Below are 26,689 nucleotides of genomic sequence, written 5' to 3' on the forward strand. Positions count from 1 at the left end.
ATATAGGCCTAGTCTACTCAATCTCTCCTCATAGGACAATCCCCCCATCCCAGGAACCAGTCTGGTGAACCTTCGTTGCACTCCCTCTATGGCAAGTATGTCCTTCCTTAGGTAAGGAGACCAAAACTGCGCACAATACTCCAGGTGTGGTCTCACCAGGGCCTTATATAATTGTAGCAAGACTTCCTTACTCTTATACTCCAATCCTTTTGTAATAAAGGCCAACATAACGGAAGCAATTTCCTCCATCGGCCCTTCATGCCTTGACACCCATTGCGTGACCAGACCTTACTATTTCAACCATAAATTCTGAGATGGGGAAGCACGGCTGGCAATCTTCGAAGGGCCTCTTCCAAGAGCCTCCAGCAACTGGTGTGACCCGTGTCCGAACACTTCCAAAAAGGGCCTAAGTTCGTTCGGCCATCTCCTCTCTGACAGGCAAGCTGTGGATGAATAAGTGGCTCGGTCATTTAACTCAACTTTGGAAGTTCATTTTTGCCATCGATTAATAAACATGGCAAGCAGTGCCAGCTGTGGCTCAGTGGGTAGCACACTCGCCTCTGAGTCATGGAGGTTGTGGGTTCGAGTCCCACTCCATGGGACTTGAGCACATAAAGCTAGGCTGACATTCCCAGTGCAGTGCTGAGGGAGTGCCGCACTGTCGGAGGTGCTGTATTTTAGATGAGATGTTAAAACAAGGCCCCATCTGCTCTCTCAGGTGGACATAAAAGATCCCACGGCCACTACTGGAAGAAGAGCAGAGGAATTCTCCCCGGTGTCCTGGCCAATATTTATCCCTCAACCAACATCACTGAAACAGATGACCTGGTCATTATCACATTGCTGTTTGTGGGAGCTTGCTGTGTGCAAATTGGCTGCCGCATTTCCTACATTACAACAGTGACCACACTTCAAAAAGTACTTCATTGGCTGTAAAGCGCTTTGAGACAGCCAGTGATCGTGAAAGGCGCGATAGAAATGCAAGTCTTCTTCTTCTTCATACATATACATAGGTAGAAAGCAGGGCTAACAGGATGATCAGATCTTGTGATCGACAACACACAAATAAACAGCGTCGCACAACACGCCAACCACCTAAATATTGTTGTTTTTTGACCATTAGCAAATCTGTCGTGTCCTTGCTGATGATGTCATTGTTTTATCAGGAGTGCTATACCACGTAATGCAGAATATATTGGGTTTTTTCAACAACAACCTGCATTTATACAGCGCCTTTAACGTAGTAAAATGTCCCGAGGTACTTCACAGGAGCGATTATCAGACTAAATTTGACACTGAGCCACATAAGGAGATATTAGAGCAGGTGACCAAAAACCTGGTCAAAGAGCTCGGTTTTAAGGAGTGTCTTAAAGGAGGAGAGAGAGGCGGAGAGGTTTAGGGAGGGAATTCCAGAGCTTAGGGCCCAGGCAGCTGAATGGTGGAGCAATGAAAATTGGGGGACGCGCAAGAGGCCAGAATTGGAGGAGCGCAGAGATCTCGGAGGGTTGTAGAATTGGAGGCTACAGAGATAGGGGTGGGGGGGCGAGGCCATGGAGGGATTTGAAAAACAAGGTTGAGAATTTTTAAATCGAGGCAGATCTACTTTCAACAGAATTAATGATGGCTGGTGGAAAGCCAGAGGAGAGGGAGGCTGGGAGTTAGATGGGGTTTTCTGGCGAGGAAGCGGCGGGGGAGGGGAGGGGTTGGGGGTTTCAGAGATAAAAAAGGCTGGAACAAGCCAACAGATTTTCAGCAGTGAGCATGAAGCACGATTCTTTCTGAAGAACCTGCCAGCAGATTGGACCCGAACTGTGCCGGGAGTGAAAAAAGTGAAGGCGTATGTTGGGGCTGCCTTGCTGTCCTTTGTGCCTCCTTGTGCTTGATGGAAATTGGAGGAAGGCAGCAGCGGGGGGTGGAGGGGGGTGCGGGGAGGCGATTATTAATACCGACTCGCTCAGCAGAAACCTGGCGGGCGGGCAGTTAAAATCACCCGGGTTCTTACCTGTTAAATGTTGATGCTCGGAGAGATTTGGGTGTCCTCGTGCAAGAAACACAGAAAGCTAGCATGCAGGTACAGCAAGCAATAAAGAAGGCCAATGGCAGGTTGGCCTTTATTGCAAGGGGGTTGGAGTATAAGAGTAAGGAAGTCTTGCTCCAATTGTACGGGGCCTTGGTGAGACCACATCTGGAGTATTGTGCACGGTGTTGGTCTCCTTATCTAAGGAAGGATATACTTGCCTTGGAGGCGGTGCAACGAAGGTTCACTCAATTGATCCCTGGGATGAGAGGGCTGTCCTATGAGGAGAGATTGTGTAGAATGGGCCGATACTCTCTGGAGTTTAGAAGAATGAGAGGTGATCTCATTGAAACGTATAAGATTCTGAGGGGGGATTGACAGGGTAGATGCTGAGAGGATGTTTCCCCCTGGCTGGAGTGTCTAGAACCAGGGGGCATAGTCTCAGGATAAGGGGTCGGCCATTTAGGACTGAGATGAGGAGGAATTTCTTCACTCAGAGGGTGGTGAATCTTTGGAATTCTCTACCCCAGAGGGCTGTGGAGGCTCAGTCGTTGAGTATATTCAGGGCTGAGATCGATAGATTTTTGGACTCTGGGGGAATCAAGGGACATGGGGATCGGGCGGGAAAGTGGAGTTGAGATCTAAGATCAGCCATGATCTTATGGAATGGCGGAGCAGGCTCGAGGGGCCAAATGGCCGACTCCTGCTCCTATTTCTTATGTTATGTCTGGAAGCGGCCATGGTGGCAACGCCTGCGATTTTAACCTGCTCTCCTGAGCAGGCAGCAAGGACACACGCCCGGAGTCAACAGGGGTCCTTCTTTACATGTGCGCGGTGCGGCCCGATGACATCATCGAGACCCGCCTGTAATTTTAACTCGGGGCCGATTCTGATACTCTCTCCACAGATGCTGCCTGACCCGCTGAACATCTTCCATCATTTTCTGTTTATCTTTCAGATCTCCCAGTATTGTGTCCTGTAGCTCTTATTGCTCTGGCAGGACCCGGGAGCGTTAACAATGCAACACCCTTGTGAACTGGGCCAGATTTCCGTGATTCTATGTACTTGAAGGAGGAAAAAAATTGCAGTGATATGGGGAAAGAGCGGGGTGGGGGGGAGCGCGACGAACTGGATTGCTCTTCGAAAGAGCCTGCGCAGACTCGATGGGCCGAACGGCCTCCTTCTGTGCTGTACCGTTCTGTGATTCTAAGCACGTGCATTCATAGAATCAGAGAAGTTTACGGCACGGAAGGAGGCCATTTGGCCCATCGTGTCCGTGCCGGCCGACAAAGAGCTCTCCAGCCTAATCCCACTTTCCAGCTTTTGGTCCGTAGCCCTGTAGGTTACGACGCTTCCAGTGCATATCCAAGTACTTTTTAAATGTGATGAGGGTCTCTGCCTCTCCCACCCTTTCAGGCAGTGAGTTCCAAACCCCCACCACCCTCTGGGTGAAAGCATTTCTCCTCAAATCCCCTCTAAATCTCCTACCAATTACTTCAAATCTCTGCCCCCTGGTTATTGACCCCTCTGCTAAGGGAAATAGGTCCTTCCTGTCCACTCTATCGAGGCCCCTCATAATTTTATACACCTCAATTAAATCTCCCCTCGGCCTCCTCTGTTCCAAGGAAAACAACCCCAGCCTGTCCAATCTTTCCTCACAGCTAAAATTCCCCAGTCCTGGCAACATCCTCGTAAATCTCCTCTGCACCCTCTCTAGTGCGATCACATCCTTCCTGTAATGTGGTGACCAGAACTGCACGCAGTACTCTAGCTGCGGCCTAACTAGTGTTTTATACAGTTCAAGCATAACCTCCCTGCTCTTATATTCTATACCTTTGGTTAACAGAAAGCGATCAATCTCAGATTTAAAATTAACAATTGATCTAGCATCGATTGCCATTTGCGGAAGAGAGTTCCAAACTTCTACCTCCCTTTGTGTGTAGAAGTGTTTCCTAATTTCACTCCTGAAAGGTCTGGCTCTAATTTTTAGACTATGTCCCCTAGTCCGAGACTCCCCAACCAGCGGAAATAGTTTCTCTCTCTCTCTACCCTATCTGTTCCCCTTAATATCTTGAAAACTTCGATCAGATCACCCCTTAACCTTCTAAATTCCAGGGAATACAACCCTAGTTTGTGTAACCTCTCCTCGTAACTTAACCCTTGAAGTCTGGGTATCATTCTGATAAACCTACGCTGCACTCCCTCTGAGGCCAGTCTATCCTTCCTAAGGTGTGCTAAAGGCAAGTATCCCGTGTGCCTTCTTAACCGCCTTATCTACCTGTCCTGCTACCTTCAGGGATCTGTGGACCTGCACTCCCAAGGTCCCTCTGATCCTCAGCGCTTCTCAGTGTCCTACCATTTATAGTGTATTCCCTTAATCTCTCTAAAGGCAGACTGAGTGAATGCGAGGGAGGAGACTTGTGTGGAGCATGGCCTGTTTCTATGCTGTAAATACTCTGTAACAATACAATTGGTAGAATCAGCAGATTTTTTTTCTCCTCCTGTAACTAACATGAACATGAACATGCATACGCTAGCTAGCTTTGGGGGGATTTCTTATTGTAGAAAGGTAGATTCGCTCTGCCATCTGTCCTGCTGATAGGAACATAGGAAACAGGAGGAGGCCATTCAGCCCCTCGAGCCTGTTCCACCATTCAATGAGATCATGGCTGATCTGTGACCTAACTCCATCTACCCGTCATTGCCCCGTATCCCTTAATAACTTTGGTTAACAGAAAGCTATCAATTCAGATTTAAAATTAACAATTGATCCAGCATCAATTGTGGTTTGCGGAAGAGAGTTCCAAACTTCTCCCACCCTTTGTGTGTAGAAGTGTTTCCTAACTTCACTCCTGAAAGGTCTGACTCTAATTTTTAGACTCTGCCCCCTAGTCCTAGACTCCCCAACCAGCGGAAATAGTTTCTCTCTCTCTACCCTATCAGTTCCCCTTAATATCCTGAAAACTTCGATCAGATCACCCCTTAACCGTCTAAATTCCTGGGAATACAACCCTAATTTGTGTAATCTCTCCTCGGAACTTAACCCCTGGTATCATTCTGGTAAACCTACGCTGCACTCCCTCCAAGATCAGTATATTCTTCCTAAGGTGTGGTGCCCAAAACTGCTCACAGTGCTCCAGGTGTGGTCTAACCAGGGTTTTGTACAGCTGCAGCATAACTTCTACCCCCTTGTATTCTAGTCCTCCAGATATACAGGAAACGTTTTTTTATCCGGCACCGACGGGACCGACATGGTGCCAGTTCATCAAAAATTCCGGATAACCGAAAGCCATAGTAAAAGCAACAAACCCTGTGGCTTAGCAACAGGTTCAGAACAATGGCCACAAGTTCCAAGCGTCTCTGTAGCTTAGCAACAGCTGCAGCCACACCTTTGCACAGCAACAGATGGAGGAAGGCAAGTAATAAAACTTACCTGAGCCTACTCCTGAATTTTGCCGGTTAACCGAGATTTCCGGTTATTTAGGTGCCGGTAAATCAAAAGTTTCCTGTAAAGGCCAGCATTCCATTAGCCTTTTTGATTATTTTCTGTACTTGTTCATGACATTTTAATGATCTATGTACCTGGACCTCCAAGTCTCTTTGGACCTCGACTGTTTTTAGCCTTTCACCATTTAGAAAGTACCCTGTTCTATCCTTTTTAGGTCCAAAGTGGATGACCTCACATTGGCCTACACTGAAGTCCATTTGCCACAGTTTTGCCCATTCACTTAATCTGTCGACAGCCCTTTGTCATTTTAATGCATCCATCTACACTGCCTACAATGCCGCCTATCTTTGTGTCATCGGCAAATTTGGATCTGTGACTATCTATGCCGCCATCTAAGTCGTTAACAAATACCGCGAATTCCCTCGGGATTCTCCCGACCAGCTGCGGTAATCTCAGCGGAAGACCGCCCCCGTTTACGCGGCGTATCCGGGATTTCCGCCAACGTTGTGGTGGCAGATCGGGAAAACTCCACACATCCGCCCCCGCTCAAGGAAATTCGTGGCGAGTATCTTTAATAGACGGACTTGCCCACAAGTGTAATGATCAGTAACATGTCATTCTAGAATGGTACACGAGGTGGAGCTGTATGTTTAGTAGTGGTCTACCCACAAGACACCAGTCAAGATGGATGCCTGTACACTAGTCCACATGGCTGAATAAATGACTAGCTCAAGCTAGCTGTTCATAATGAAAACGTCTATTTATTTATGAACATAACAAGTATTTGAAAATGAAGGCAATTAGTTAATGGTTAAATTCCATTCTAACACTTTCCAGTGATAACTAAAGGGAAGCATTGATTAATTGCCCATTGGTGACTGGACAGTTGAGTTTCCCCAGGCGCTGCATTGATTTTGATTCACTTATATCAATCAGCCAGCGTGAAATGAAGTAGAGAGAGATCTATTGATCTCCACGCCCCCATTAAGTCAAGAGTTGGCAGGATCTGCCAAGCTCTACTGAAGGGTGCACATTGAACTGACTGAGAGAATCAAATTGCCTTCAACCCAGCAGAACTTGTCGGGGCCGCAACCAACGATACGGAAAAATGACACGCTGGCTGTCGGTCTGATCTCTTCTCCGGTGACCTTCCGCCCTCCGCCCCCCACCATCCAGGTCAAAAGCGTCCAGGCCGTGCACAGCTAGCTGAGGTGTTGGACATCTGGGTTTGGCTCTGACAACTTGCTGACAGGACCGCTTGAAGCCTGCAAATGCAGAATGGTCCACACATACAGCTGAGGCACCCGAAGACAGCACTCATCCGTGGAATGGTACCCCAGGATGAGCCAGGGCCCTGCAGGAGAGAGAATTGGAAGGGACAAAAAAAAACATTATTTATGAAGAAAAAGACTTACATTTTTTAGCGCATTTCACCACCTCAGGACGTCCCAAAGCGCTTTACAGCCAATGAAGTACTTTTTTTGAAGTGTGGTCACTGTTGTAATGTAGGAAACGCAGCAGCCAATTTGCGCCCAATAATGGCCGTGGGATCTTTTACGTCCACCTGAGAGGGCAGACGGGGCCTCGGTTTAACGTCTCACCCGAAGGACGGCACCTCCGACAGTGCGAGGCTCCCTCAGTACTGCCCCTCCGACAGTGCAGCGCTCCCTCAGTACTGTCCCTCCGACAGTGCAGTGCTCCCTCAGTATTGCCCCTCCGACAGTGCAGCACTCTCTCAGTACTGCCCCTCCGACAGTGTGGCGCTCCCTCAGTACTGCCCCCCCGACAGTGCGACGCTCCCTCAGTACTGCCCCTCCGACAGTGCAGTGCTCCCTCAGTATTGCCCCTCCGACAGTACAGCACTCCCTCAGTAGTGCACTGGGAGTGTAGGCCTACATTTTGTGCTCAAGTCTCTGGAGTGGGACTTTGAACCCACAACCTTCTGACTCAGAGGCAAGAGAGATACCCACTGAGCCACGGCTGACACACAGCATTGTTCACATCCTCATGACTTCACACCCAAGGAATTACTTTCGAGGTGTAGTCACTGTTGTCTTGTAGCCAAATCCAACAGTCAATTGGACACAAGGTCCTACCACCAGCAGTGTGATGAATGCCCAGTTAACCTGTTTTGGGTAGAGATGGTTGAGGGAGGAAAATTGACCAGGACACCAGGAGAATTCCTCTGCTCTTCTCCGAATAATGCCATGGGATCTTTAATATCAACCTGGACAGGCTGGCAGGGCTTAGGTTGGGCTCATCCGAAAGACGGCACCTCCAACAATGCGGAACTCCGCCAGCACTGCACTGAAGATTGCAAAGGACCAATACTGCACTCAGATCTCAACATGTCGGGGAGCAGCTATTCAGCCCAGCTGGAGTATTGTGGCCACTTCTGGGCACCACACGTTAAAAAAGGATGTCAAGGCCTTGGAGAGGGTGCAGAGGAGATTTATTGGAACAGTACCGGGGATGAGGGACTTCAGTTACGTGTAGAGACTGGAGAAGCTGGGATTGCTCTCCTTAGATCAGAGAAGGTTAAGAGGAGATTTGAAATCATGAAGGGTGTTGATAAGAGGGTTTTTTTTTATTCGTTTGTGGGATGTGGCAAGGCCCAGCATTTATTGCCCATCCCCAATTGCCCTTGAGAAGGTGGTGGTGAGCTGACATCTTGAACAGCTGCAGTCCGTGTGGCGAAGGTACAGGAAACTTTCGTTTAACCGGGGGTTAAAAGTCCGGAAAGCTCTATCTACTGGCAAAATTCAGGAGCCGTTTTCTATAAGTTTTTTTACTTTTCATTGCTTTTTTTTTCCCAGTCAGGCTCTGCAAGGTCTGTAGCTAAGCAACAGCTTCAGCTAGAGACGCTTGCAGCTGCAGCCGACTGTTTTGAAGCTGTTGCTAAGCAACAGGGTTTGTTGATTCACATGGAGCTGAAAAGCTCTGTATGTTTTAACATTGCCGCTGGTTTATACGGCAGTTTTGATCTAACGGCACCAGCTCGGTCCCGTCAGTGCCGGATACCAGAAAGTTTCCTGTACTCCCACAGTGCTGTTAGGGAGGGAGTTCCAGGATTTTGACCCAGCGACGATGAAGGAACGGCCGATATACTTCTAAGTCAGGATGGTGTGTGTGACTTGGAGGGGAACTTGGAGGTGGTGGTGTTCCCGTGCGCCTGCTGCCCTTGTCCTTCTAGGTGGAAGAGGTCGCGGGTTTGGGAGGTGCTGCCGAAGAAGCCTTGGCGAGTTGCTGCAGTGCATCTTGTAGACGGTACACACTGCAGCCACGGTGCGCCGGTGGTGGAGGGAGTGAATGTTTAAGGTGGTGGATGGGGTGCCGATCAAGCGGGCTGCTTTGTTCTGGATGGTGTCGAGCTTCTTGAGTGTTGTTGGAGCTGCACTCATCCAGGCAAGTGGAGAGTATTCCATCACACTCCTGACTTGTGCCTTGTAGATGGTGGAAAGGCTTTGGGGAGTCAGGAGGTGAGGCTCTTGCCGCAGGACACCCCGCCTCCGACCTGCTCTTGAGTAAATAGGGAGAAACAGTTTCCAATGGCCGAAGGGTCAATAACCAGAGGGCCCGGATTTGAGATAAAAAGAACCAGAGACGACATGAGGAAAAAAACATTTACAAGAAGAGTGGTGGAAGCAGATTCAATAGTAACTTTCAAAAGGGAATAGGATAAATAGCAGAAGGGGAAAAATTTGCAGGGCTATGGGGAAAGAGGAGGGAGTGGGACTAATCGGAGAGTTCTTTCAAAGAGCCGGCACAGGCACGATGGGCCGAATGGCCTCCTTCTGTGCTGTATCGTTCTATGATAAGAGAGCTGGACCGGTTGGACACCCTGACCGCACTGACTCCGCCTGTAAATTAGACAGTAGGAAACAAAACCATAGCAAAATAGTGCGGATGCTGGAAATCCGAAATAACAACAGAAAACGCTGGAAAAACTCAGCAGGCCAGGGCAACATCCGTGGAGAGAGAAATAGTCAACGTTTCGGGTCGAAACCCTTCTACAGAACTGAGAAGAAAAGGCAGGAAATTAAACAAAAGGCAGTTTGGGGGCTGGGAAATGGGGGAGGGGATGAAAGAAGCGACATTAAGAGATATTCAAGGTGAGACGAGATGGTAATAGGGCAGGTAAAGAAACAAACAATGGCTCTCGATGAAGTGTGAAATGCGCTGGCAGAGTGAGAGACAGCTGCCATGTGGGAGAGAGAAAAAAGGAAAAGGCACAAACCAAAAGTGTGGATAAAAAATATTATAAAGATATAATAGGGGCCGAGGTTATGATCTGAAATTGTTGAACTCGATATTGAGTCCGGAAGGCTGTAAAGTGCCTAATCGGAAGATGAGGTGCTGTTCCTCGAGCTTACGCTGAGCTTCCGTGGAACAATGCAAGAGGCCGAGGACGGTGAGGTCTGAGTGGAAATGGGGCGGTGAATTAAAATGACAGGCGACCAGAAGCTCGGGGTCACCCTTACGGACTGAACGGAGGTGTTCCGCAAAGCGGTCGCCCAATCTGCGTTTGGTCTCCCCAATGTAGAGGAGACCGCATCGTGAGCAGCGAATACAGTATACTAGATTGCAAGAAGTACAAGTAAATCGCGGTTTCACCTGGAAGGGGTGTTTGGGGCCCTGGACAGTGGGAAGGGGGGAGGTATAGGGGCAGGTGTTGCATCTCCTGCGCTTGCACGGGAAGGTGCCGGGCGAAGGGGAAGGGGTGCTGGGGGTGATAGAGGAGTGGACTAGGGTGTCTCGGAGGGAGCGGTCCCTACGGAATGCTGAAAGGTGAGGGGAAGATGCGTTTGGTGGTGGGATCACGTTGGAGGTGGCGGAAATGGCGGAGGATGATCCGTTGAATGTGGAGGCTGGTGGGGTGAAAGGTGAGGACAAGGGGAACCCTATCGTGGTTCCGGGAGGAAGGGGCAGGGGTGAGGGCAGAAGTGCGGGAGATAGAACGGACACGGTCGAGGGCCGTGTCAACCACTGTAGAGGGGAATCCTCAGTTGAGGAAAAAGGAAGACATGTCGGAAGCACTGGTGTGGAAGGTGACATCGTCGGAGCAGATGCAGCGGAGACGGAGAAACTGGGAGAATGGAATAGTCCTTACAGGAGGCGGGGTGGGAGGAAGTGTAGTCCAGGTAGCTGTGGGAGTCAGTGGGCTTGTAGTGAATGTTGGTTAATAACCTATCCCCAGAGATGGAGACGGAGAAGTCGAGGAAGGGAAGGGAAGAATCGGAAATGGACCATGTGAAGGTGAGGGAAGGGTGGAAATTGGAGGCAAAGTGAATGAAATTGTCTAGTTCAGGGCGAGAGCAGGAAACGGCACTGATACAGTCATCAATGTACCGGAAAAAGAGGTGGGGGAGGGGACCTGAGTAGGACTGGAACAAAGAGTATTCCACATATCCCACGAAAAGGCAGGCATAGCTAGGACCCATGCGGGTTCCCATAGCAACACCTTTAATTTGGAGGAAATGAGTGGAGTCAAAGGAAACAAAACCACTCTGATCTGCTCACTGAACTCGCTCTTGTTCCTATCACTCGCTCCTGGCGTCAGAAATAGTGGCGTCAGGCTCTGACGTAGCAGAAGCTTCCAGAAACACAAAGCGAAATGGAACAAAAGGGTACCAAACAAAACAGAGGCAGTATTCACACTGACTACAGGCTGTTGCCATTTCAGCAGCCAACATTTCTAAAGGGGAGTTCTCCCCGGTGTCCTGGGCCAATATTTATCTCTCAATCAACATCATTAAAACAGAAGGTCTGGGTCATTCGCACATCGCTGTTTTGTGGGAGCTTGCTGTGCGCAATTGGTGGCTGCGTTTCCCACCTTGCAGCAGTGACCGTACTTCAAAAAGTACTTCATCGTGGCTCAGTGGGTAACACAAACTCTCTCGCCTGGGAGTCAGAAGGTTGTGGGTTCGAGTCCCACGCCAGAAACTTGAGCACAAAAATCCAGGCTAACACTCCAGTGCAGTGCTGAGGGAGTGCCGCACTGTCGGAGGGGCGGTACTGAGGGAGTGCCGCACTGTCGGAGGGGCAGTACTGAGGGAGTGCCGCACTGTCGGAGGGGCAGTACTGAGGGAGCGCCGCACTGTCGGAGGGGCAGTGCTGAGGGAGTGCCGCACTGTCGGAGGGGCGGTACTGAGGGAGTGCCGCACTGTCGGAGGGGCGGTACTGAGGGAGTGCCGCACTGTCGGAGGGGCAGTGCTGAGGGAGAGCCGCATTGTCGGAGGGGCAGTACAGAGAGAGCGCCGCACTGTCGGAGGGGCAGTGCTGAGGGAGCGCCGCACTGTCGGAGGGGCGGTACTGAGGGAGCGCCGCACTGTCGGAGGGGTGGTACTGAGGGAGTGCCGCACTGTCGGAGGGGCGGTGCTGAGGGAGCGCCGCACTGTCGGAGGGGCAGTACTGAGGGAGCGCCGCACTGTCGGAGGGGCAGTACTGAGGGAGCGCCGCACTGTCGGAGGGGCAGTGCTGAGGGAGCGCCGCACTGTCGGAGGGGCAGTGCTGAGGGAGCGCCGCACTGTCGGAGGGGCAGTACTGAGGGAGCGCCGCACTGTCGGAGAGGCAGTACTGAGGGAGTGCCGCACTGTCGGAGGGGCAGTGCTGAGGGAGTGCCGCACTGTCGGAGGGGCAGTGCTGAGGGAGTGCCGCACTGTCGGAGGGGCAGTGCTGAGGGAGTGCCGCACTGTCGGAGGGGCAGTGCTGAGGGAGTGCCGCACTGTCGGAGGGGCAGTGCTGAGGGAGTGCCGCACTGTCGGAGGGGCAGTGCTGAGGGAGCGCCGCACTGTCGGAGGGGCAGTGCTGAGGGAGCGCCGCACTGTCGGAGGGGCAGTACTGACGGAGCGCAGCACTGTTGCCTCACAGCGCCAGGGACCCGGGTTCAAATCCGGCCTCAGGTGACTGTCTGTGTGGAGTTTGCACATTCTCCCCGTGTTTGCGTGGGTTTTCTCCGGGTGCTCCGGTTTCCTCCCACAGTCCAAAGATGTGCGGGGTAGGTTGATTGGCTATGATAAAAAATTGGCCCTTAGTGTTAGGGGGGATTAAATACGTGGGGTTACGGGGATAGGGCTTGGGTGGGATGGCTGTCGGTGTAGGGACCGGGTGCTAGGGTTTGGATGATCAGCCATGATCTCGCTGAATGGCGGAGCAGGCTCGAAGGGCCGAATGGCCTACTCCTGCTCCTATCTTCTATGTTTCTATGTCGGAGGGGCAGTACTGAGGGAGCGCCGCAATGTCGGAGGGGCAGTACTGAGGGAGCGCCGCAATGTCGGAGGGGCAGTACTGAGGGAGCGGCACGCTGTCGGAGGGGCAGTACTGAGGGAGCGCCGCACTGTCGGAGGGGCAGTGCTGAGGGAGTGCCGCACTGTCGGAGGGGCAGTGCTGAGGGAGCGCCGCACTGTCGGAGGGGCAGTACTGAGGGAGCGCCGCACTGTCGGAGGGGCAGTACTGAGGGAGTGCCGCACTGTCGGAGGGGCAGTGCTGAGGGAGTGCCGCACTGTCGGAGGGGCAGTGCTGAGGGAGTGCCGCACTGTCGGAGGGGCAGTGCTGAGGGAGTGCCGCACTGTCGGAGGGGCAGTGCTGAGGGAGTGCCGCACTGTCGGAGGGGCAGTGCTGAGGGAGTGCCGCACTGTCGGAGGGGCAGTGCTGAGGGAGCGCCGCACTGTCGGAGGGGCAGTACTGAGGGAGCGCCGCACTGTCGGAGGGGCAGTACTGACGGAGCGCAGCACTGTTGCCTCACAGCGCCAGGGACCCGGGTTCAAATCCGGCCTCAGGTGACTGTCTGTGTGGAGTTTGCACATTCTCCCCGTGTTTGCGTGGGTTTTCTCCGGGTGCTCCGGTTTCCTCCCACAGTCCAAAGATGTGCGGGGTAGGTTGATTGGCTATGATAAAAAATTGGCCCTTAGTGTTAGGGGGGATTAAATACGTGGGGTTACGGGGATAGGGCTTGGGTGGGATGGCTGTCGGTGTAGGGACCGGGTGCTTGGGTTTGGATGATCAGCCATGATCTCGCTGAATGGCGGAGCAGGCTCGAAGGGCCGAATGGCCTACTCCTGCTCCTATCTTCTATGTTTCTATGTCGGAGGGGCAGTACTGAGGGAGCACTGCACTGTCGGAGGGGCAGTACTGAGGGAGCGCCGCAATGTCGGAGGGGCAGTACTGAGGGAGCGCCGCAATGTCGGAGGGGCAGTACTGAGGGAGTGGCACGCTGTCGGAGGGGCAGTACTGAGGGAGCGGCACGCTGTCGGAGGGGCAGTACTGAGGGAGCGGCAGTACTGAGGGAGCGGCACGCTGTCGGAGGGGCAGGACTGAGGGAGCGCTGCACTGTCGGAGGGGCAGGACTGAGGGAGCGCTGCACTGTCGGAGAGGCAGGACTGAGGGAGCGCCGCACTGTCGGAGGGGCTGCGCTGTCGGTGGTGCCGTCTTTTGGGTGAGACGTTAAACCGAGGCCCCGTCTGCCCTCTCAGTTGGACATAAAAGATCCCACGGCACTATTGGAAGAAGAGATGGGGAGTTCTCCTCGGTGTCCTGGGGCCAGTATTTATCCCTCAATCAACATCACTAAAACAGACGATCTGGTCATTATCACATTGCTGTTTGTGGGAGCTTGCTGTGCGCAAATTAGCTGCCATGTTTCCTGCAATGACAACTCAAAAAGTACTTTTATGGCACAATGTAGCCAATGGGTTCTCATAAATCGCTCAAGATATTTCCTGCATTTATTTTAAGCTGCCGTTTTTCCCCTCAGTCACTACATTTTCTAATGTCCAAAAATGAGGGTTTGAAACAAAATAATTATCTATTAACCTTATTATCTATTAATCTGATTAAATGTGTCCACTGAATTAACGTTTGCCGTTAATTCCTTCATTAAAGTTTTTTTTACTTGGAAGGCCTCAGCCTCTCCCAAAAGCCTGGGACTGGATTTGCTATTTTTGCCCAGAGCAGTGACTTTGAGCTGAGTTTGGAATATGCGCATGTGCAGGGTGCCTAATGTTCCAGAATCCATCGGTACCAGTCAGCTCTCGGAGGGATTATTTTTTGCTTTAGTTTATAGCACTCGCTGCTCGATACCTTTACTTCAAATAAATTTGAAAAACAAGACAAATTCCAACAATTTTATTGAAGCAACGTTTATATATATATATATTTTAAACAGAGGCTCTATGGGTTTATGCACAGTTCATTGAATAGTACAGCACAGGAGGAGGCCATTCGGCCCATCGAGTCTGTGCCGGCTCTTTCGAAGAGCAATCCAGTCAGTCCCACTCCCCCGCTCCCTCCCCATATCCCTGCAATTTTTTATCCAATTCCCGTTTGAAGGCTGACAGGAATCTTGTCATTCATGTGGAAATGACTTATGAAATGATACTGGGCGGCCTGCTGGTGGCGCTGTCCAGGGAGAGTATAAATACTCGGGCATGGGCCCAGCTTGCTCAGGACATTCTTTAACAGGAACTAGTGAAGGACACTAGACCTCCATGTTGAAAAACAGTTGATTAAAGCCTTGTTTAATACTCAGACCAAGGGCCTAGTAGTTTTCTTACGTCAAAGGCTCCTATTGAATCTGCGTCCACCGCCCCATCAGGCAGCGCATTCCAAATCCTAACCACTCGCTGCGTAAAAAAGATTTTCCTCGTGTCACCTCTGGTTCTTTTGCCAATCGCCTTAAACCTGTGCCCTCTGGTTCTCGACCCTTCAGCCACTGGAAACAGTTTCTCCTTATTTACTCAGTCATGATTTTGAACAGCTCTATCAAATCTCCTCTTCGCCTTCTCTGCTCGAAGGAGAACAACCTCAGCTTCTCCACGTAACTTTAATCCCTTATGTTGTTTCTCTGCACTTTAATGCACGTGTGTTATTTGGCAATGCATGATCACAACTGGAATGCTCCAACCTGTGTTACATCTGGTTCCCATGAGAATTTAGTTTAAATTATGTTTCGATGCCTCGGCCCCGCATCAACCACAGATTTTCATATTCTTCTGAGGAGCAATGGGACTCAAAGTTCCTATTATTTGCCTTAATTATAGCACCTTCTCCCTCTTCAAAACATCTGAAGGTGCTTCACGCAATGAATTATCTTGAGAGGGTAGCAGCTTTCATGAAAATAGGCAGACGTGGTCGCCGTTCTGTAAATAGCGGCATCCCACAAAGAACCAATAGTTCAGTCAGTTGTTGGGTATTTTTTTGGGATGTGCGAGTGGGATGGCGGCTTGCACACTTTAAACCATCATATGGACAAAGAGGCAGCTGGTGGACATCCTCGCGAGGGCCTTTGCTGGCTGCGGAACAAGCTTTGCTTTCAAGATCTCGCCCCCGACTGCTCCATTCTCCCCAGTTCTTTACTCCGTTCCGTAGCCAGAGCTGGCCTGGTCACCAGGCTCACAGGTGGCCTGGAGCACGATCGTGAGGGTTAATTGACCTGTTTGAGGCCATCGCTCCAAATAACTGTAGCTATTAATAACCTGCTGAGCACAGAGGACACTTTTTTTTATTCATTCGCGGGATGTGGGCGTCGCTGGCGAGGACCAGCATTTATTGCCCATCCCTAGTTGCCCCTTGAGAAGGTGGCGGTGAGCTGCCTTCTTGAACCGCTGCAGTGCGTGTGGTGAAGATGCTCCCACAGTGCTGATAGGGAGTTCCAGGATTTTGACCCAGCGACGATGAAGGAACAGCCGATATATTTCCAAGTGGGGATGGTGTGTGACTTTGGAGGTGGTGGTGTTCCCGTGCGCCTGCTGCCCTTGTCCTTCTAGGTGGTGGAGGTTGCGGGTTTGGGAGGTGCTGCTGAAGAAGCAGGACCAGGAGTGGGAGGAGTGTTCCTCCTAGGCCCACAGGGAAATCTTGAACATCACCCACTTCCTCCCTCCCCTCACCTCTTGTACCCTGAATTCCCGCTCCCGCCCGGTTGGGATCGGCCGGAATTCCAATCTGCGTTATGGGACGGAGGGCCCGGAGCTAAAATCCCTCCGGGCCTCTGGCGGAACAGAACCCGCCTCTGGGTAAAATCGCCCCTCGGTGACTGGCCATCGCAGTGGGCGAGGCTCTGGCCTCTCACTTGGGAAACACTCGATTCAAATCCAGCCGAGACTGAACGTGTCCTTCCTCTGCGTCCATGGCGTCAGCCGTGGCTCGGTGGGCCGCACTCTGCTCTGAGTCAGAAGGTTGTGGGTTCATAGAAACATAGAAGATAGGAGCAGGAGTGGGCCATTCAGCCCCTCGAGCCCACTCCACCATTTAATGAGATCATGGCTGATCATCCAAACTGAGTACCCTGTCCCTGCTTTCTCCCCATATCCCTTTAGCCTTAAGAAATATATCTAACTCCTTCTTGAATATATTTAATGAATTGGCCTCAACTGCCTTCTGTGGTAGAGAATTCCACAGGTTCACCACTCTCTGGGTGAAGAAATTCCTCATCTCTGTCCTGAATGGCTTACCCCTTATCCTTAGACTGTGACCCCTGGTTTTGGACTCCCCCACCATTGGGAACATCCTTCCTGCATCTAGTCTGTCTAGTCCTGTTAGAATTTAATGGGCCAGAAATTCGTGACCAAATGCGTGAGTACGGTCTGGGTACTCACGTATCTGGCCGTTGGAAATGCCGGCGTTCAGCATGCACAGCGCATGCGGGGAACGCCGGCATTTCCAGTCCTCGGAACGAAGGGGTTCATAGGCACAGCGCGTGCGACTGCACAGGCAGCGCTTGCGCAGTGAACTTCGTCGATTTCATTCATGGATTCAGTGAGGGTAAGTCCTTACAAGTTACACTTGAAAAAAGCATGTGTAAAGTTGTTCCAAGGCTGCGGAGGAAGATATATTTTATCGTGGAGCTTCTGAAAGGCAATATTTTTGTTTGGGAAAGGGAGGGAAGTTATTTTAAGAAATTTTAAGTAAGTTTTAAAGTTAAAATTTTTTTTTTTTTTTTTTTAAACGGGTTTTCAGAACGGTAGGTAGAAGGAGCAATTGTGGCTGTGAATTGAATGTGAAAATGAGTGTTCTAAAATGAGTAATGTAACATTTCCAGCACTTTTAAGAAAGAAACTTTTCATCAGTAATAAGTAATTATGTATGTATGTCCGCATATATTCCTTTACGTATATGTATGTATGTTTTATATTCCTTTACTTATGTGTATGAATGTATGTTTTTAATTATGATTTTCCAATAAGTTACTTTCTCTGAAAGTCATAATTAAATAATACATTCATACACATAAGTAAAGGAATATATACATAACACGCAAAGGAATATATACAGACATACATACTTTCAGAAGCTCCACGATAAGAAATATCTTCCTCCGCAGCCTCTGGAGCAACTGTACCCATGCTTTTTTCATGTGTAAGTTGTAAGGACTTGACCTCACTGAAAGCATGAATGAAAGCGGCGAATTTTACTGCGCACGCGTTCTGCCTCTGAACCCCTTCGTTCAGAGGACAGGAAATGCCGGTTTTCCCCGCATGCGCTGTGCATGCTGAAAACCGGCATTTCCTCCGGCCAGACGCGTAAGTACCCCGACCGTACTCGCGCATTTGGAAGGGAATTACTGGGCCAACATTTTACATGTCAATAAAATGAAAAATTTAACAATTGCACGATTTGCCCCCTCGCATCTGCGACTGAGGGTCCAAGGAGGTGCATTGCGCAAGAGGTCATCGTCGTAGGTATCCTCACACTGTTCCCTTTCGGGAACTGTATGAAGTGGTGGAAGGATTTATGGCCGTGATTAACGCTCATTCCGTGACCGTAACCATCTTTGAACCAGCCATTAGGGTGGTTAGTCCTATGGCGTGAGGGTTTTACGGGCTCCCACAACCCATCTGAGGGGGGGGGGGCACCCACACCCACGGACGCAAGTATCCCGCTGGATGTCCACCCAGAATTTATAGTTGGAGTTCCGACTCCCCTTGCCGGGACTGTCTGGAGTGGGGTTCGAAACCCTACTCCTTCTGGCCCAGCGGCGGGGATGCTTACTGCTACGCAAAAGGCCCACTCCGCACAAAAGGTGACACCCATACGTTTCCTGTGCCTTTTCCCTCCCCGTGACTGGAGCCCTATGCTGCCACTTGAAAGACCAAGCTATCATCTGCCCTTTTTGCGGCGCCTTTGACTTCTCATTACCAATGATGAGCAGGCGCTGCGCCTCCACCTCCTTGAGGAGATTGCTGAGGTCATCATCAGTTCAATTGTGAGTTCTTTTAATGCTGTGAATTGTGCTCATTCCAGCCATTTCACGTTGCTAATCGGATTGGGCCTTTGGCATAGCGGTAGGATCCCCGCCGCTGGGCCAGATCAGGGTAGGGTTTCGAATCCCGCTCCAGACAGTCCCGGCAAGTGGAGTCGGAGCTCCGGCTCTAAATTCTGGGTTGACATCCAGTGGGATATTTGCATCCGTGGGTGTGGGTGTGGGTGGCCCCCCCTCCTTGTATAGCTTGTGGGAGCCCGTAAAACCCTCCCGCCATAGGACTAACTGCCCTAATGGCTGGTTCAAAGATGGTTACGGTCACGGAATGAGCGTTAATCATGGCCATAAATCCTTCCACCACTTCATACAGTTCCCCAAAGGGAACAGTGTGAAGACACGTATGACGACGACGTTGCTAAATAAATAAATGGAATTAAAAAAATTCTTTTAGGGCTTTTAAAAGTCTTTAAATTGCTTTAATTCTGTTTAAAACTACTTCAGATTCTTCAAAATAATGTAAACGTTTTTAAAAGTTTATAAAAGTTACCAAAAGCTTCAAAAAACTTCCAAAAACCTATTTAAACTGCTGCTTTGCATGTAAAAATGCTTAGCAGCTTGGCAGAAACATTGGGGGCGTGTCCTGTTAAACTGAGACCTCAAGGGGCGTGTCTCAGTTGCACAGCGCACTCCTGGGCGGCGTGACGTCAGACGCTGCCCGGGAGTCAACATTTTAAAACAGCAATTCCAGGCGTCCCTGAAGCTCAACGGCCGGCGCGTCGGGTAAGTGCAGATCGGGGGCTTACACGCGCGGCAAGCCCCTGACTCTAATTTCTGGCCCTATAAGTTTCAGTGAGATCCCCTCTCATTCTTCTAAACTCCAGCGAGTATAAGCCCAATCGACCCAATCTCTCCTCCTACATCATTCCTGCCATCCCAGGTATCAGTCCCACTCCAGAGCCTTGATGAAGGAACAGCCCGATATATTTCCAAGTCGAACTGCCGTGTGTGACTTGGAGGGGAACTTGGAGCTGGTGGTGTTCCCGTGCTCCTGCTGCCCTTGTCCTTCTAGGTGGTGGTCACGGGGTTTGGGAGGCGCTGGGACAAACATTTCCTTTAAGCTGCGCCGTCACACAGCTGTCTCGGGCTGGTGAGCCGGTGTCGCGATGCAAAGAATGTGCTCGTGTGCGGAAATTTAAATGGGCCACGTGGCCCCCAAAAATCAGGAGAAACATTGGTTGTAACCTTGGTTCCTTATTTAAGGAAGAGATATACTTGCATTGGAGGCAGTTTAGAGGCGATTCACTCGGTTAATTCCAGAGATGAGGGGGTTGATTTATGAAGAAAGGTTGAGCAGGCTGGGCCTATACTCATTGGAATTTAAAAGAATAAGAGCTAATCTTATTGAAACATAGAAGATTCTGAAGGGGCCTCGACAAGGTAGATGCAGAGAGGATCTTTCCCCTCGTGGGGAAATCTAGAACTCGGGGGCATAGTTTCAGAATAAAGGCTCGCCCTTTTAGAACTGAGATGAGGAGGAATTTCTTCTCTCAGAGGGTCGTAAATCAGTGGAATTCTCGGCCCGAGAGCCGTGGAGGCTGGGTCATTGAATACATTTAAGATGGCGATAGACAGATTTTTGCAAGATAAGGGAGTGAAGGGTTATGGGGAGCGGGTGGGGAAGTGGCTTTGAGCCCAAGGTCAGACATGATCTTATTGAATGGCGGGGCAGGCTCGAGGGGCCGAGTGGCCTATTCCTGCTCCTATTTCCTATGTTCCTTTGTAACTACTTGTAAATCTCAGGACAGTGACTGGGCTTTTTCTTTAAAAAAGATATGCTGCAGCTGTAACAGGCCAATGTCTGGTGTCTGCAATTCATAGATATCTGCATCAATACCCGAGAAAAGAACTCACACTTAAGCCAATGCATTTACAGTAGAGTGATAAAATGTCACCGCGTACTTTTATGTGTTTAGATTGTTAAATTACAGTTAGCAGTCGTGTCAAACCACGGCAAGATTGGTAGGAGGTGGGAGCAGCACCGAGGCCAAGGCTCCCCGAGCAGGTAATGAAGCCTTTGTGGGGAGTACGGATTGTTTGCCAAATCTCTTCTGTTGCAACGTCCTGCTTTTCTGGCCCTCTCCGGGGCAGTGGGTTTTGCATTCAAGTCCCGCTCAAAGCAGGCACGAGAGAACATAAGAAATAGGAGCAGGAGTCGGTCATACCGGTCCCTCGAGCCTGCTCCGCCATTCAATAAGATCATGGCTGATCTTCCACCTCCACTTTCCCGCTCCGATCCAGGGGTCACAGTCTGAGGATAAGGGGTAAGCCATTTAGGACAGAGATGAGGAGGAATTTCTTCACCCAGAGAGTGGTGAACCTGTGGAATTCTCTACCACAGAAGATGTTGAGGCCAATTCATTAAATATATGCAAGGAGTTAGATATATTTCTTAAGGCATAAAGGGATCAAAGGATATGGGCGGAAGGCAGGGACAGGGTACTGAATTTGGGTGATCAGCCAAGATCTCATTAAATAGCGGAGTAGGCTCAAGGGGCCGAATGGCCTACTCCTGCTCCTATCTTCTATGTTTTGATCCCTTGATTCCATTAGTGTCCAAAAATCTATTGATCTCAGTCTTGAATATACAGTAAACTCTTTCATATCCAGCACCGACGGGACCGGGATGGTGCCGGTTGATTGAAAATTCCGGATAACGGAGAGGTGTATCTACCGAGGCTATTTTTAAACAAACAAAAATAAAATAAGATTTGAATGCTATTTACATAACATGACCAACTTTTATCTGGTACAATCCTTATCTGGACATCAATTTTCAGTTTCCACTGTCAAGTGTACATTGCCCTCCGAGTAACTTAACCACACCAATGATTTCTATATAGCTTATCCACACTCACGTTTCAATCTCTACCTAACTCACCAACAGCCAGTCACCTTTTTCTTCTGGGTAAGTCCCTATGAAGTATTTATTATTCCCTACCAACTATATATTACTCCCTATACAACTGAAGATTTCCGACCTATCACCTGACAGCCATGAATCCATCGAGTGGCTAACACACACCTGTAAACCTCCAAATGGAGAAAATTCAGCTCTTTCTCCCCGACAGTACATAATCGGACTGTCCTTGACGTTAACTTCTCTCACCAACAAGTGCTCCATTTCCCAGCACTGCCATTTGTTACAATGATGAGCAAAGAGAAACAGCAAAAAAACAAACCCCATAAGTTTTAAAAAGAAATTTCCTCAGCATCCCAAAAGAATCCAGCGATTTCAGAAAATCAATTTCACATCAAATCGGCAATAGAACCTGGGACTTCCCCAGTCGATATGGCACAGTAACATACTGAAAAATGAACTCGTCCATTGAGTCTCTGGCAAACACATACTCAATTCTAAAGTAGCTGCCGCTCTCAATATTCTGAAGCAAGCAGAAACTAAGACTCGGACTCGGCAACATTTCCGGTTATTGAGGTTGACATGAATCAGGCATTCATGAAAGAAAGACTTATGAAATAATACTGACGCTGTCCAGGGAGAGTATAAATACTCGGGCATGGGCCCAGCGTGCGCAGGACATTCTTAACAGGAACTAGTGAAGGACACAACTAGACCTCCATGTTGTAAAACAGTTGATTAAAGCTTTGTTTAACGCTTAGACCAAGTGCCTAGTAGTTTTCTTACATCAGAGGTGTTGTTTTCTGAGTATCAATTTTGCCAGTTAAGAGAATTCCGGATGATTAGGTGCCATTTAAACAAGAGTTTACTGTACTCAACGACTGAGCCTCCACAGCCCTCTGGGATAGAGAATTCCAAAGATTCACCACCCTCTGAGTGAAGAAATTCCTCCTCATCTCAGTCCTAAATGGCCGACCCTTTATCCTGAGACTGTGACCCCTGGTTCTAGACTCCCCAGGCAGGGGGAAACGTCCTCCCTGCATCTACCCTGTCAATCCCCCTCAGAATCTTGTATGTTTCACTTCAGAGAGTATCAGCCCAATCTACTCAATCTCTCCTCATTGGACAACCCTCTCATCCTAGGAATCAATCTAGTGAACCTTCGTTGCAGCTCGACCCACGGAATAGAATTTTTTTTTTTTTGAACGGAAATTGCAGGGAAAAAATAAACAGCATGGCAGGGTATTTGTATACTAGCTCCACGCGAGGCGCCGGTGGAAGTACGGCACGTCCATTTGACCTGGTTTCCCAAAACACACCCAACATTAAAACACAAAGCTTTTTTTATTATTGTCATTTATTAGCCGCTTAAAATCGACGTACACACTGATAAGATGAGATACAACCACAGTGGCCAGCAGCAGACTTATTTAACATGCTAGCGGATCTCCTGCAGGAATGTTCACGGAGGGGGGGTGGGGGAAGAGGCTGGCGTGTGATTGCGATGTTTCGTTGCAAACCTGGCCTGTCCCTTTAAGGCTGTGGCGCCACATTGGCAAATCCGCGTAACTGTAGCTATTTATAACCGGCTGAGGACACTTGGAACGACAAGTTTCAGGCTCCAGGACAGAGACTGGACTTTTTCCTTAAAAAAAAACCCCACCAATGTTGCATTCTGTAACGGCGCGATGTCTGGTGTGTGTTGCAATTCATATACATCAACACATGAGGGAAAAGAAGTCACATTTAAGTCAATGCACTTACAGTAGAGCGATTAAATGTCCCCACATACTGTGTCTAGATTATTAAATTATCAGATTGCAGTAGTGTCAAACTACTGCCAAGTTTGGCGATTTTACTTGAATAAGCTTGTAACAGAAGCTCCTTCAACCGCAGAGGTTTAGTTCAATTACAAAAGGCACCCAACAAGAATTGCCAACCAAGTTTAATGCCGGATTCGATTTATAACGCATCCCGCACGCTGTGAATATATCGATCATTTGTTTGAGAAAGGTGGGGGGCTGGGGCTTTAGATCACGTTGTCACACATCCCACTTTTGAACTGATGGCCAGTGGTTTCAGGGTTAATGATGGGGCCGCTCTGGTGCCGATATTAATCCACCCACTGGAATCGCTCCCACCACCAGCGACAGGCAGGCGGCCACCAGCATCTCACACTGGCGAATTTCCTCCCTTTCTAGCACATGCTCGGGCTCGGAAGGACGGGATTGAGAGTTGTGCGGTTCGAATCGCATGGACATTTCTGACACTCGGCTTCACTGAAATCCTAGTGACAAACACACTGGCTCCGTTTAACACGACACAGCAATGCTGCTCTGCAGGGGCCAGGATGCAGATTTGACATGACAGAAACAGAGTTAATTTAATCTCTCCTGTCTCCTACCCTAGCACCGACTTATCCTTCAATTCCTTCCTCCCCCATCCCCCACCCTTTCCCTGCCTCTGCTTAAAACCGGTTACATCTCTAACCTTTTCCAGTTCTGATGAAGGGTCCCAGACCTGAAATGTTAACCCTGTTTCTCTCTCCACGGATGCTGCCTGGCCTGCCGAGTGCTTCCTGCAGATTTAACATGATGGCTTAGTGCATTTGATCGATGCTGGATATTGTGGCACTGGAATGATTGCTGCCGTGCTTCACACAACAGCCTCATGCTCCCGATAACACAACGCGGCATCAGTTTAATCGATCTCCCCACCCCTCAGGGACTGCGGCTGGCTCACATCTCCGTCGGGGGCGGTGAAGTTATGTCCATTTCTCTGCATCATCGATCCCCGCTGGGGAGCGAATGAGAACGGGGCATCAGGCTCGGTCACACAGGCTGCCTCCGCCCAGGAAGTCATGTCGGGCGAGGTGCTGGGTGTTGTAGGGTGGACTGCACCAACGTTCCCGCTCAGCTGCGCGCGTGCAGGGCCGGGCGGTCATCTGTAAGGCCCCGCGCAGGCCGCTCACAAGCGCTTACATCGGAAATACCGCGCATTCCTTTCAATTGGAAATTGAAAAGGGACAGTGCATTGAAAGAAACAGGCTGCGTAGAGCATAGTGCAGCCTACGGGGAACGCTGGATTGTACCCACCCCCCCAGCAAGTGTCTGCACCACCCGGAGTTGGGGGATGGGGGAGTTGTACATCACAGGCAATGCTCCCTCTAAATTTGTTAGGTGCGCAGTCCCTTCAAACTTCCGCGCGTGCGCGGTTTTCCCATTGAGAAACTGGCAAGCAGCCTGCGTGGGAGCGTCAGGCAGCAGTGCAGCTAAACGGGAACATTGGCTTGCGATCAATCAGCACTGAAAGAGAAAGGAAGGTTTCTGCTTCACCCTTTCAGCGAGGCAATAGCCTCTCTGTCCATTTCAGACTGTCCCACGACGCGTTTACTGGTTATACTCACAGCTTAACATTCTTACTTGCATTTTTAAAAATTACCTCTAACGGAGCATAATTTAATAAAATATATATATAAACGATTAGCCCACATTTATGACATTTAATAATTTTCTCTTCTCTGTACCTTCCCGAAGCAGAGCTATTTAAAAAAAAAGACAAAACCTACAAATGCTAGAAATCTGATAATAAAAACAGAAAGCACATCAGCAGATCTGTGAGCGCCTGAACGAAGCGATGGGTTAATGGTTGTTGTGCAGACCCTTCACCAAACCCCCCCCCACCAAACAAGGTTCTGTGTTTGCATGGGGAGAGGGGAGGTTAATGAGAGTAACTATTTGGCCCGAGTTGCCTTTTGGTCTCGAGGACGAGACAAAAAAAAGTCATCGATCAAACCACAAATACCCCCGGTGGGACACAAAAGTAAACTTACTACAGGAAACTTTGGATTATCCGGAGGTTAACTGTCCGGAATGCTCGATCCACCGGCAAAAATCAGGAGCCGATTCGTTAGTTTTTTTTTCTTTTCGTTGCTTTTTTTTCACCAGTCAGGCTCTGCAAGGTCTCGCTGAAGCTGTTGCTAAGCTACAGAGACGCTTGCAAGGTACGGCCGACTGTTTAGAAGCTGTTGCTAAGCAACAGGGTTTGTTGTCAGATATGGAGCTCCGTATGTTTCAACATTAGCGCTGGTTTGTCCGGCAGTTTTGATGGGACGGCAACAGCACGGTCCCGTCGGTGCCGGATAGCACAAAGTTTCCTGTACAAAGGCTGAATTATCGACCCAACTAGCAGTCTGTAACGGAGGTAGTCGGATGATGGAAAGCAGGAGCTGGCTGCGAGTGAAGATCTTGTGCACTGCTGGGCAACATGCCTGTGAATGGCAATATTCCTAGGGGGGGGGCAGGAGTACAGCCAGGTTCCCCCCCCCCCCCCCCAAAGAACAGCAGTCACTCACCATGGGAAGAGTGTCCCTGGACCGACAGACTCCTCCGGTCCTCTACATTCCTATAACTACTGGGTAGGTAAAGGGAGTTCTTTGCTTCTCTGACTGATGGATCCCTCAGCACCAGGCTCACGCTGCTGTGAAACCCTCTCGTCTTTACAGATGCATCGGTTTCTGTCCCCCCAAAAAAGACGACAGTGGTTCCTGTCGATTCCGTGTCACTCCACAAGCAAATCAAAGCGTTCTGCTTCTTCGAAACTGGCGTTCATCTGAGCAGCCCACTCGTCCAGAGCCAACTTCTGTAAAACAGGGATGCGAATCATGTCAACAACAACTATTCGTATTTATATAGCGCCTTGAATGTAGTAAAACAGGAGTGTTATAAGGCAAAAAATTTGACACCGAGCCACATAAGGAGATATTAGGGCAGGTGACCAAAAGCTTGGTCAAAAAGGTAGGGTTTAAGGAGTGTCTTAAAGGAGGAGAGAGAGGCGGAGAGGTTTAGGGAGGGAATTCCAGAGCTTAGGGGCCCAGGCAGCTGAAGGCACGGCCGCCAATGGTGGAGCGATTAAAATCAGGGGATGCTCAAGAGGCCAGAATTGGAGGAGCGCAGAGATCTCGGGGAGTTGTGGGGCTGGAGGCCGTTACAGAGATAGGGAGGGGGGCAAAGCCATGGAGGGATTTGAAAACAAGGATGAGAATTTTGAAATCGAGGCGCTCCTCAACCAGGAGCCAGTGTAGGTCAGCGAGCACAGGGGTGATGGGTGAAC

At 49.8% G+C, this 26,689-nt stretch overlaps 1 protein-coding gene across 5 annotated transcripts in view; it reads right to left on the bottom strand.

Annotated features, from left to right (window-relative positions):
- Positions 1-6,208: 6,208 nt before the first annotated feature.
- cdca5 (cell division cycle associated 5) overlaps positions 6,209-26,689 on the bottom strand; it is a 45,912-nt gene continuing 25,431 nt past the window's right edge. For 4 of the 5 annotated variants that reach the window (XM_085976106.1, XM_085976104.1, XM_085976105.1 and 1 more), the window contains one exon: positions 23,388-26,218. In XM_085976106.1, the coding sequence (XP_085832232.1) occupies positions 26,138-26,218 (81 nt within the window). In that variant the 3' untranslated portion in view covers positions 23,388-26,137. Of the gene's footprint in view, positions 6,820-23,387; positions 26,219-26,689 lie in introns of those variants that run through there. The other variant, XR_015075076.1, reaches the window with a different exon arrangement.

This window comes from Somniosus microcephalus, unplaced genomic scaffold (genome assembly GCF_052327205.1).
Source record: "Somniosus microcephalus isolate GS21.2 unplaced genomic scaffold, FLI_Smic_1.0 unresolved_chr2, whole genome shotgun sequence".
NCBI classification, from domain to species: Eukaryota; Metazoa; Chordata; class Chondrichthyes; order Squaliformes; family Somniosidae; genus Somniosus; species Somniosus microcephalus.